We start from the raw sequence: 13,151 nt of genomic DNA, 5'->3' as shown, positions 1-13,151 counted from the left end.
TTGAAAGCTTCCCCAATTCCTCCAGTGACTCTGACTCTGCTCTTGTGAGCCCATGAGCTTTGAGTACAGAAAGCTTTCAGAAAAATCATCTCATCAAAACAGGGTTCCAGTGAAAACAGCAAGTATCTGCCTGCTACATAGGTGCCTTCTGCAATAAATCGCTCCTTCTGCTTGCTCAAGGTACATGCATTTCAGTTCCATTTTCTTCCTGTACACCTCACTGGTGGTACAGTTCTCACGTCTGAACAATCTTGACAAGTGAAATCCAGGCGTGAAAGTCAAAACTTGCTGGACTGATTTTCTGTTTGCATAGCTCTTGGTAATGACTCTTCAGTGCATTTAGTGGCTTTCTGTGGTGTCTCTGATCTTCATCTCTTACAAAGGGAAACTCTTGAAAAACTAGTGTACTAAAATCTTTTAGATTTCAGTCAGATTTTTGTTAACTGGTACTCTCTCCTTATACTTAGTGTGGAGTCATAATCCAGGATAACAAAGGTTGGTTTGCACTGATATGAATTATACCGTGATTAATTTCAGATTGTAGAACGCAAGTTTGGATCCATTCGATGCTGAAGATTTTCAGCATAACGTCATTTAAAAGAGTGAATTTTTATGGTAATTGTATATAGTCATAGGTTTTCTTTTGCAGAAAGAGGAAAAAATAGCACAAATAGAAAAGTGGAGAAGTAATGTGACCATGACACGACTGGGTTTTTTTGTCCTCATCCCTAATAACGTTTGTGTTACTTGATGCACACAAAATACTGCAGCGAGGATGAGGAACTGAGGCTGGAAGATGGAACAGCCGTGAGGGTACTCAAGATATGCGACCCATTATATGAAACCACTGAAGTGATGAATATTAATGTTCTTTTAAATTTTTAATTTTTAAGTCTGTCTGTCTTTCAAAAAAGAAAGGGGGGGGGGGGGGGAAGCTTGGAGGAAGAATTCTTCCCAGAACAATGGTGCAGTCTGTTATCTGCTCCTTTGCACTGTAAAGCACTGAATGTTCAGCCAATATAGTGCTCTGGTTGGCTTAGCATTCTTAGCCTTAATTTTGAATAGAAGGTGCCTTGTGCTGCTGACGTAATTAGGGCCTTTTGTAAATCACTGTTGCAGGCAGTCTGCTGTTGCATTTCACTGCATTTCTCGGAGGGATGCAGGGCAAAAGTGTCAGACGAACTTTCTGAACCCCTCTTCAGGCTAAAGTGTTTTCATTATTGGAGTGTTTTATTCAGATTGAATTCTGCTTCATTTTCCTTTGGAGATAATAAGCCCCGAATCAATTTTGCAAGCGAAACAGTGTTTCTGGTGGAAGAAGTTTGAACAGGGAGCCCTTGACATCTTAAAGTAGGAGATGCTTCCTTGAAAAAATAAAAAAAAAAAAAAAGATAGGAAATGTGAAGGGTTTGGATTTGACCAACTGACTTTAAATTAAGTCCTCTCAGTGATACAGGAATATTGCTATCTGCCTCTTTTGTCACGGAAACGGTCGGAAAGTTTGAGCTGAAGCTTTGTCGTCGAGCTGGTTTCATATTTGTGGTTAGATGTCATGCGTTGTGTGGGGACATAAAATCCCCTCGCCTTTCAAGTAAGCCTCTTAGGGACTGCTGCCGCCTTGCCCTCACAGAGGCATGGGGTTTTGACTCACTTCTGTCCTTCTCCCATCCTCGAGGGCAGGGTTCAGCTCAGGCCGTTACGTCCCCTCCTGATGCAGTCTTTTATATCCATGATGTCAGTGGTGATACATGGCCTTGTGCCGTCCTTGATAGCAAACACGGCACTATTAATAGCTGGTGAAGTTAACTTGCTCATTTCTGCGTTCACGCCGTCCACCCACCACACTCCTGTCCCTGAGCTTTAAAGGCATCACTGAAACCCCCTGAATGAACGTTCCCACATATGTAGGGTCGCTCCAATAGTTGCTGTGGTGTGGGAATTGCCTGCAGGGCCCGATGTGCAGCAAATGGGAACATGGTCTTGCAGCAGAGTCGCACGCCGAAGACCGGCCCAATGCTGTGCACCCCATACTGGCTTTTGGGATGCTGGTGTACACCAGGATAGCTGGCATCAGCTCAGACTCTGGACAAGGAGGGGGAAGGTGGGACACCTATCCGTGACCCCTTTCATATGAAGGGAGCACGGCAGGAATGGGCGTAAAAGACAGTTGAGGCATTCTTCCAGTGGCCGTGCTCCATTAAGTCTTCCCAAGCTTGGGAAAAGCATGGTGATGGTCTCACGGCTCGTTCTTTTCCACCTGCGAGGACTCAGCAGAATGGCTTTCCTCTCCTCTGGGACTCGGCAGTGACATGGATGAGGTGCAGCCTGGCCTATCTCGCTGCCTTCTCCCCAGCAGGGAAGGAAGAGAGGGGTTTTTTTGTGCTTCAGGTGTTGCAAAAGCGGCGATTCCCCCGGCATGTGGCTGGTGCGGGCTCCCCTGGGAAGGCTGAGGCAGGGAGCGTAGGGCTCTGCTGCTCAGTGACTAATGAATGAATGAATGATGTCACCAGGTTGGTTCCCGAGGCAGGAAATCCATCCCAAATAGCTCAGTTTCAATAGAGAAAGTGGAGTCATGTGCGCAGAGTAAGCCGAAAGTAGAAAGGAGTTCTTTCAGCACCACCGTTTTCGGTTGTGTCACTCCTTTCCCATCTATTGAGAGAAAAAAATAAAACTGAAGTGGGTCTCGGTCCCTCCCCGTTCCCCGCTGAAGCCAAAAACAAAATAGCAACTTTCTGGCTTGTTAAACGCTGGCTTTTCAGTCTGCCTGTGCGTCCGGAGAGGGGAGGCGAGAGCAGCTCTCCCCTGTTCGCAAACCGGTGTGATTTCTGTCGGGCACCTCGGGCACACGGTCCCTCCGGTCCCTGCCGTCCCCTTCCCTGCTTCGGGGGGCTGCGGGGCGGGCTGGGGCTGGGGACGGTGTCCCGGCACTCGCCTCCCCTGCCTCCGCGGATGGAACGCGCTGCTCCGCTGTCAAATGGGTGCTAACTACAGAAAACAGACTGTCCCGCAAGGCAGAACCCGGAGGCAACCTACCCCGCCTAAAAAAAAAAATAATATATACATATATAAATTTCGGTGAGCGTGAGGATGCCTCTGAGTTGGTGAAGCGTTGGCAGGGGTGGGAGCGCAGCTGTAACGTTGTACAGCGGGCATGCCTTCCCCGGAGCTACAGCAACCGGGATTCCCCCCCCCACCCCGCCCCGTCCCCCCGCCCCGGTCCCCTCCCTCTCTCCTCTCCCCTCCGGAGCCTACTTCTGAAAGAGCTGCCTCATCCCTGCTGTCAGATGAAGCCGTTTCCTGAACGCGCGGGTTTGAGTCACTTGGGCTCGATGAGGCTTTAACTCCTCCCTCACTGGGCTTGAATTTGCACGGAGCCGGGGTGGGGGGAGGAAGGGGAAGGCAGGCGGGGAGGCGGCCGGCGGGCGCTGGGCGTGCGGAGCCGTCGCCGTCGCCCTGCGTCCCCCCGCCGAGCCCCGGGTCCGGCAGCGGAGCGGGGTTGCGGGTCCATCCCGGAGCCGTCGGGAGGAGAAGTTCAAGTGCCGAAGTTGTTGGGGGCGGATGACATCAGCCGCGGGCAGGCCGGGCTGCGGGCAGGCGCGGCGCCGGCGCCGGGGCAGGCAGCACGCCCGCCGGCGGGGCTACGGGTGTCGTCCCCCCCTCCCCGCACATCGGCCTCGCAACTTCGGGGCTGCCGGAGGCAGGGGGGTCTTACCGCGCCCCCCTCCCCCCCCCCCCCCCCCGCCGTGGGTGGTCATAAAAACAAATTTCCTTTGTAATTTCTTTCCTTTTTTTTTTTTTTTTTTTGAGGTGGGGGGGGCGGGAATAATTTGGAAGTCTGATAGTGTGTGGGAAATGATTACATCAGTCGGAGGGAGGGCTAGGATTGGTCTACACGGTGTGGTTTGATTCACTACCGCAAAGATTGCGTGTAACCCTTTGAGTGGAGCTCTGGCAGAGTTGTTTCCCTCCCCAGAAACAGTCCCCATAGCAGGGGCTACGTGACAGGTACGGTACCACCGCCCGCCGGCACCCCGGCCCCCCAGCCCCCCAGCCGCAGGCTACAAAGGGTCGGCGGAGGCAGAGAGCAAACTCTCTCCCAAGAGGCGATCTCTATTTAAAATGCCATCTTGTTCTTCCGACTGCTGCCTTTTACGTGCCGTTGAGGTAAGATTTTTTTCCATGTCGAATTACCCCTCCGTTTTTTTGTTAGATTCGCCTTTCTCTTCGCTAGGATGCGGTGCGTTCTTAAACGCGGAGTTGATTTAAATCTTGGAGCTGCACGTTCACCCGGAGAAATAATTTTGCAGCAAGTGTCTCTGGCTTGAGCAGAACAATGCAAAGGGGAAAGCATCTGTATGATTCAAGAGGTGGGGAAAAGGGTTCCTGACTTGTTCTCTCCTCTCCATTAACGTTTAGGATGTGCACGTTTGGTTTCGAACTACTTTCAAGCTAGGATCAAAAGAGAAGTCGGGGCAGGGAGAGAAATGTGTGGATTGTGCTAGCTAATTGATCCGCCGGCGAACTGCAAGTGGGACATCCCCAAGCGAAACAATCAAAAGTTGGTGGGGAACAAGAGAGACATTTTTAGTCTTCGGGGTCTTGGCCTGCTCCTCTGTAAATGTTCGGAGGCCTCAGGCAGGATCGTGGAGAAAATTGTGTGTGTTTGACTGGATGCAGTTTCTCTTGCCCACTGTTGCCGAAGTACTCTCTTGATATTGTTTCACAATTGCTTACCTTACACAGCTTTATACAGAACCTGCTCTCTTACTTTTTCTGTGTATGTGGTCATATTAACCCTGCTGAATCTTTGTTTAGTGCAGGGAGGTGTTGGGGAGGGGGGGAGGGGAAATAGGGCAAGGGGGCATCAAGAGAAAGTGTTACAAAGTGAATCATCCATGTCATTTATTCTGGCTGCCAAGGTGCTTGGAACCGTCACGCCAAGAGGATGCTTTTTCTACAGTAGCTGTGTGGTTTTCCTATGTTCAGAGCTGTTGATCTGTAAGTGTACCCTTTATGTTGCAGGATGTAAAAGTCTTTAGTGAAGATGGAACAAGCAAAGTGGTCGAGATTCTAGCAGACATGACAGCCAGGGACCTCTGTCAGCTGCTCGTTTACAAAAGTCATTGTGTGGATGATAACAGCTGGACTCTAGTGGAGCATCACCCTCACCTAGGATTAGGTAGGGAATGGTCAAAGGGGTGGCATGGTTACCTGGGAACATAAAATATGTGTAATTCGTATTAATGTGCTTCCAGCCGGAACGTTTTCTTTCCACTGCTTTTCTTTGTACAATTAGCTGGTCACATACGTGCTTTTTGTGTATTACAATTTGATGTGTTAAGCGTTTAAAGCCATTTTAAGTCCTCCTCTTATTTCCCATCCTCTGATTTTTTATTACAAAAAAGAAAAATAACTGTCTAATCTTCACGCTAGCGCTCTGTTGCTATCTTGCTGTGTCTGAAGCTATTGCAAATAAACAGCTTAGGCAAATTAAGCTTGATCCTTAGAGTACAGGTCCTGTGAAACAGCTCAGCTCATCACCAGCTGGGAGACCTGGGTGAACAGACTCAGCTTTGCATACCTACAGTAATGCTTATGAAAGCTAGACATGCTGAGGTGGGGGAGGGGGGATGGCTAAACTTGACTTCAGGCAGGGAAAAAATGGTGGCACCACCCGCAAATCCATGGGCAATTTCTGGACCAGCAGTGGCATCTGCTCTCCAGGCGGCAGCTCCTCCACCTGATTGAAATTAAGGTGTCATGGTTACAGTTTCAAGAAGGCAGCAAGAGGAAGAACTGTGGGGAATTAAATAACACTGTGAATTGGTTTAATTACAGTACCTGAAAGGATCTCATGTTATTCAGTCTCGCTTTTCCTGTTATTTTGTGGCACTGATTAGTTGCAGGGTTTTGCTGTGCAGCTTGCAACTGCATATCGCTCAGATATGCCGTCTATAATTCTACGTAGCATACAATAATGCTTTAGAAAGTGTAGCATTTGGAGCATTAGTCGATATACTTCACAGGGAATTTTTTCTAGAAAACAGGGGAAGACAAATCATAAGCGGCGATCACCAGCACTGGAATTGTGAATGCTATCTGTAGCTAACAGAGGTTTTTTATGTCTAAAAATGTAATTCAGAACCCTTACAAATAAAAAAAGGAAACAATTTGCTGGAGATATAATGCCCTAAATCAATACTGCTAAACGCAGATAAATTCACTGCTCTACGGAATAGCACTCAAAAAAAAATAACCATAGGATATCATGATTGTTTAATGGTTTTATTGAGTATCTCTCCTAATATAGAAATACGTGAAAAAATTAACATGAAACACTCACTTGTATATGCCTGTGGTGTGTTTTCAGTTCTGAGGACATAGGACAAGGTGAAGAATTAAGGTATAAATTACAGAATCTTTATCTCTGTAGCTTAATATGCCACATGCGCGCTTCTAACAACCTTTACAAATTTTCAGTTTTATCAATGCTCATTAAGCTACCAGGCTCTCTTTTTCTATATTCTCTTTCCCATCATTGCTGATTACCAAGGTATTGTGTAAACAGAAGCCTTCTCCTTTGTAACCAACATCCTTCTCCTGCCAGATTCATTCAATGATGCCACAATTCAGTGTTTGTGACATCACAATAGCTTCCATGGTGACTAATTGTGCTGTCAAACTCTGGTGTGTGACATCTCTGAATGAATCGGGCAGGAGGCTGATTAGGAAATCAAAAGCTTCTGTTTACACACAAATAACTTGGTAATTAACAATGATGGGAAAAGAGCAAGATACTTATCGGGCTGCATTTATATACGTGGGGACCTGCCTGCCTTGGACCTCTGTTTGACACTGCAGCACAAAGCGGGGCCCCGGCTGTCCCAGAGAAGCAGGGGTGTGCAGGTTGGGGCTTCAGCAGCCACCGCACTTTGTTCCGCAGGGACTTCTCCAGGGCTGTCCTCTGTAAGGCCACGCAGTAGATCTGTGTGAGAAGTAACGCAGCCTGCGAGGGGGTGAAGCGAACAGACAAAGGAAAAAGTATTCAAAGCCTCAAAAAAGAGGTAATGATACAGATTTCCCATATTTGAAAGGATGCGGACAGAAAAGGGAACAGAAGGGTCCATTTAGCGGGAGACAACAACATCCAGTTTCTTGTATTTGGGGACCAAAGTAGACGCTGTGATATATTCAATAAACTTTAAATACCACCTTTCACGCGTCCACCCAGTTTTGGTTGCAGTTTGAATTTTTTGTTACACAGCTGCTTATTTCTAGCTTCTCAGTAGCTTAAATGCTTCCCTGTGTTTCAGAGACTGTTAGATCAAGGTAGTAATTTGTCTGCACCTCAGGTGAAGTTATTATCAGGTGTCTGATGATCCATATTTTTCCCTCTAGAAATAAGATTGCTAGTAAAAGTATGAAGCAGTGGTGAACAGATACTTAGCAGTACGGAAAGAAATATGGTTTAAGAGCAGTGAGAATTCTGTGTTTCTAGAAGACATTATTTCTTACTCAAGACATCCTTGCTGACTTAATGCTGTAGGTGGTAATCTTGAAACCCGCTAAAAGAGGCGAGTTACTTCATTAAGTTCACTGTCTTTTTGTCCCTCCTGGTCTTGCCTAATAATACTTTCCAAAAGAGCTCAGTCTGCAGAACCAGTTCATCTTTTTACTATTGGGCAGACTGAGGAAATTTTTGAATCCAGCTGCACATTTATCATTGTGGTGCTCTTCTAGGTCCCAGTTTTTAAGGAACCTTCATCTGACTGCTTACTTCGCACACGTAGTCCAGAGTATTCCAAATAACACGTGTGCCTGCAAATAACTTCACCTACTGGACTGCACGAAATATTTCCGTTCTCACTGGAGGCAATGGTGTGACAATTTACCATGAGACTTGCTTAGATTTGACATGTGGAAATGGTTCCTGCTGCAGTATACCACTAGTATCTAAACCACTTTGTGGTCAAGATTTAAGCAGCCTGTGAAACTTGAATTGGTCCCATTATTTCATTTGCAACTAGAAATACACCTAACCTGTTTATAAAATGCGGTATTCTCCCTATGTACTACTTCATGCTTAACTATCATCAGTTTAGGATGGGGACTGAGATATTTGTATTGGACGTAAAAAGAAATAATAATGATGATGAAGACAGACTGTCATGATAGTATGTGTGTGGACACTGAAAGAATCCCTACCCACAAACTTCATTTTTACGGCTCCAGAATTGACTGTATGTCTTACTACAGTTGAAACAGGAAAGAAAAGTAGTAGGGCCCTGACAAATATGTAGGGTGAGAAGAATTGCTGCATAGTTTTGTACATAGATTTTCGTGTTTATATGTGCATTGAATTTGATTTGCCTTAGTCTGAACGAATGAAAAGTGGAACAGTTAGACACAGCGCTTGCTAAAATACAAAAACAGGGCGGGCTATTTCACACTTTGGTCCACCTGTCATTTGTAGCGATTCTCTAATTGGGAATTCGGGGCCATGCCTGCTAGTTGTTCATGATGGAATCCAGCTCCTTCTTCCATATTGTATCACTTCTACGGTTCTGTAGAAGTTTAGATAATAATACAGGGCAATTTTGGGAAAAAAAAAAAAAGGAAAATAAAAAGTCTGTCTTGTTCTTCTAGGAAGTGTGTAGAGGAGAATGAGTTGAGCCTATCAGATAAACTAAAAGGAGACATTGCTGGTCACTTCAGCAGCAATGCCACTTGAAGACAGGCTGACCTATTGAACTTAATAGACTGACATCTGAGCTTCTAGTTTTGTAGCAGGAAGCTCAAAGCAGGGCTGAGGCTGGGTTGCTGGTGTGTCAAGTGGCAGTTCATACCATCTATACTAACAGTGCAAATTACCAAGGTCTTCCCGAGTGTACAACTTCTGTGAAGTAGTAGCAAACTTCATAGACTAGCTTCCTTTTTACATGTGTGTGCTATGAAATGCTGCTGGTTTTCTTCAAGATGGCTTTCACCATCAAAATGAAAATGTGAACATAAATCAGTGGGAGTATCACCACAAATTCTCAAAAGGGTCTTGATTTAGTAAAGAAATACATCTAGGTCAGTTGCCTAAAGCCTCTAAGAAACACTCTCTGGGTGTATTTACACAAACTAATGATCAAAACACAAAACAAATTGACAAATGTTTATCTATACTGCATTTCCTCAGGACAGAACGAACAGGACGCGGTTTGTCCCTGCCCTTAGGCAAGCAATCTTCAGTGCATCAGGAAAGTGAAGACCGCAACTTTGTGCAATGACAGAAGCAGGCAGTAGCAGGACATCTGGTCTTTCAGGGTTCATCCTGTGATGAAGATTCATACCAACGTAATTAAATGTTTTTTGGAGGAAGCATAATCTGAAAAACAGAAAGGCCCTCCACCCTCATAGGCCCACCATCCTCATCACAGTGTGGAGGAGATTTGACTTAACCTAAAACCATGACAGTAGCACTAGATCAGCAGCAATACTTGAAACTTCACTGTGAACCCCCTAAATAATGTGGAGGTCTCAGTGATGAATGCTCAGGTGGTGCAAAATGTCCTTCATTAACTGCTACCAACAGCAGTACTGTCGTGTGCATTAGTCAAAGAACTACCCCTTGAAAGTGTTGTTATGGCTAATGCACTAAGAAACACCTTTTTATTTGAGAGCAGCCGAGTATGGAAAATCTTCAATGTTAACCCTTTGAAACACAATCTATAGCAAGGCTGGCCATGGCAAAACCACAGTAGATGCTGAAGTCATCAATGAGCTGGTGATGACTGACAATCTAAATGCAGGTGAGAAAGACAATGGGATCATTCAGAGATAGGTTAAATTTTCAGTCAAAGGACTTACGTGAATCTGCTAAGTTGAATAATTCAAGTGACATTCAAGAGCTTACTACTTTTTGAGATACCAGTAATTGCTTGCTTTCTATCCTGAAAACGCCCCGAGAGGACTTGGGTGGCAGCCTGTCATCATTTCTAACTGTGGGAATGCAAGGATGCGGGAACACGAAGTGGGGAAGGGTCTCGACAAACTTCTTTGGCCAGCAAGTCACACGCATTATGGCTAGAGCTTTGCAGAAGTTATTTTTTGTTTGACCTGATTTTTTATTTCCTGTTATATAAGGGATGAAAGTACTGACTATTAAGACTTTTGAAAAATACCTAAATACTTTCTCGGAAACTTTTGAAGATGTGCCAAGATAATGAGTTCATTAAGTAGTGCACACTTAGCCCAGTTGCCTTCTTTCGAGTTACTGCTTTCAGTGAATTGGATTTGTTAAGCTATCTGTTCATGCTTTGATGTGCCATTCTTTTGACCAGAGAAGTGGTGGTTATGGGGAGTTACCTTGTAACCAAATCTAGAGCAGAAAATTGCCCTGTCATGTGTACAAAACGTTTGTCTCTGTCAGTATTCCTGTAAAGTAGATCCTGTGACCTCTTTCATAATAAACCCCATTGTCTAGCATCTACAATAAAGGCCTGGAGTTCACCTTGAAATGAACTGGTTTGATAGAGTGTGATCAAATAGGACACTGTATTTCTGTGACAGTTCAAGACCTAACGGTGGCCTTTCCGCAACTTTTCTCCCCTTAACTCTGTCCACCTTGCCAGTTTACAGCATATAGCCATCACCAAAAGAAGACGTTTGTGTATATTATTTAAGCTACTGCACTCAAAAAATCTTATGTTCTTTCCTTTCTCAAAACTCTGTGCTTACGAAGCCCTGATGTAGGAAATATTTGAAGAACACCGCCATATAATTTTAAACTTTGTAATACTTAAATGCCTCATGGCAGTATGGTTTGAAAGCTATAATATGTTTTGTTAACTTCTTAAAGGTTGTGGTACTCCTGTTCGTTGGAAGTTGGTCTCGCTGCTTCTGCTGGTTGGCTGTGTGTGTTAATATCATGTTCTCTTTCCACAGAGAGGTGCTTGGAAGATCATGAACTCATAGTTCAAGTCGAGTCCACAATGGGAAGTGAAAGTAAATTTTTGTTCAGGAAGAATTACGCAAAATACGAATTTTTCAAAAATCCCATGGTGAGTCTCGTTATTTAGTTGTTTACACCACAGAGAGAGGGATCGATTGCAATAACATTGCTGGGCGCTGTTATGTCTTAAACATCTTTTTTTTAAAAAAAAAAAAAGCAACCAACAAACAGAATTCTTTCCAAAGAAGCTTTAACCAATGTTTAAATTCCTTGTGCTCTCCTCCCAGCCTAAAAACCGCAAGTGTTTTCAAGTTACCAAATATACTTGTTTCAAAATGGCTATTGTTATGTTGGAGAGTGACCGAGACAGGGAAATCTTTGTTGGTTTAAGAAAAACAATCAGAAGTGCAATTTATTCGTTATCTTCAAAGTTACTTGATTTGAAGCAAATTGATCGCTTAGCATGCAATATCCAAACTTTTTAATTTGTGACAGTAATAATTAGAAAAAAAACTCCGTGTAACCCCTAAAGCACTTACTACATACAAGGAATTTCCGGTTTATCATTATGTGTTGAACACTGTCTTACCTATGGCTGTGCTGTACTAGTGTGCTCTGCCTTCTTTACTGATCACAGTAACTCGCCATCTCTATGTCCTCATGGATATCCATGCTTGAAAAGTATTGTGTGTCATAACAATACTTATTCCTGGATTTGTAAGATCCTTTGAATGTTGTCATTCTAAACTGTTTGCAGTGTAACTGCTTATTTGGGGATGATTTTTCACATTTTATCTAAACAATTAAGTTGGAAGTTTGATAGGATGAGGGGTAACAGTTTTAAACTGAAAGGGGAAACTTAGATATGAGGAAGAAATTCTTTCCTGTGAGGGTGGTGAGGCACTGGAACAGGTTGCCCGGGGAAGCTGTGGATGCCCCATCCCTGGAAGTGTTCAAGGCCAGGCTGGATGGGGCTTTGAGCAGCCTGGTCTAGTGGGAGGTGTCCCTGCCCAGGGCAGGGGGGCTGGAACTAGATGATCTTTAAGGTCCTTCGAACCCAAACCATTCTGTGATTCTCTGTAACGGGCTGTTGTAGCTGAAGAAGGATAACGCAGAGATGGTTTAGGTGAGAACAGATGTGGGGTCAGTTGGGCATTTGTGGTGCCAGAAGAAAAAAGATGCATGAGGTCACATGCAAACTCATTGCTGAAGTTACTGCAGATGACAAATTAATTTATTTCCTCATAGACGCTAATGCACAGTTGCTGCATCCTCGCACGTGTGCTTGCACGTACATTTGTCATCTGCTAGTGCTTGTTTCTGAGGCTGTGCCTTGACTTACTGTGTGAAACATTTCTGTACATGGAGTGTTTGTAATTCTTCACTTCTGTTGATCTTCCCATCTGATAACCTGTGAACATCTGAGTGTTGCACAGAAATTTTGGTATCATAGGAGCTAGCACATTGGTTTCATGTGGTATAGTTTAATTAATAACAGAGCATGGGAGTAAAACCCAGAATGCTTGGCATTCAGTCCCAGGCTCCTGCAATCACAGAATAAATCATTCTTTTGGTGTAAGAATGTGAAGGCTCCCTATCCATTGCATTAGCTGTTGCCATATGGCACTGTTTCTACACAAGAGAGGCTGGTAAATGTTAGCTTTCATAATTCATTGTGCAACTTACCTGGCAGAAGGGCGATTCCTCTTCAGCCCTTCTCTTTATGCCCTAAAGACTGAAATTTATATTGGCTGAAGAGTGACAAATGTTCTAAACTGGAAACATTTTTGTTGTGATTCATCTTGTTATAATCAGTCATTGTTTTATTTCAGGCATTTCTGCATGTCTTCATGCTTCAAATAATGTTTAAAAACTTCAAGAATGACTTCATGTAATTGCTGTGTATAGTAAATTCAGTGCACCGAATTATATAGGCAGTTTAAAACGTGGCAAATGAAGAGAGGAACTGGAGGAATAAATCTGAAGTCAAGTCATCAATTTGGCAGTCAGAAAACTGTCTGACCTTTGTCATGCAAAGATTCAGTATGAATGAGATATTGTACTGGATGCCTGAAATGGAAAAGCGCTGCAGAAGCACCTGTTTGTGTGTGAAACAATATTTGCTTCTGTGTTTGTGGGATGGGGGAAAAGGAGGTAGATGTCTGCTTTGAGATTATTCAAATCTAGCACGTAAAGCAGGGCATACGACAGA

The 13,151-nt window shown here is 44.3% G+C and overlaps 1 protein-coding gene across 2 annotated transcripts in view; it reads left to right on the top strand.

The window, feature by feature from the left end:
• GRB10 (growth factor receptor bound protein 10) overlaps positions 1-13,151 on the top strand; it is a 152,785-nt gene that overhangs the window by 120,877 nt on the left and 18,757 nt on the right. For both annotated transcript variants that reach the window (XM_074576294.1, XM_074576295.1), the window contains exons 6-7: positions 5,023-5,179; positions 10,933-11,048. In XM_074576294.1, the coding sequence (XP_074432395.1) occupies positions 5,023-5,179; positions 10,933-11,048 (273 nt within the window). The remainder of the gene's footprint in view (positions 1-5,022; positions 5,180-10,932; positions 11,049-13,151) is intronic.

Source organism: Larus michahellis, chromosome 2 (assembly GCF_964199755.1).
Source record: "Larus michahellis chromosome 2, bLarMic1.1, whole genome shotgun sequence".
NCBI classification, from domain to species: domain Eukaryota; kingdom Metazoa; phylum Chordata; class Aves; order Charadriiformes; family Laridae; genus Larus; species Larus michahellis.
The sequence above is the reverse complement of the archived record's forward strand: the minus strand, read 5'-3'. Positions and strand labels throughout refer to the sequence as shown.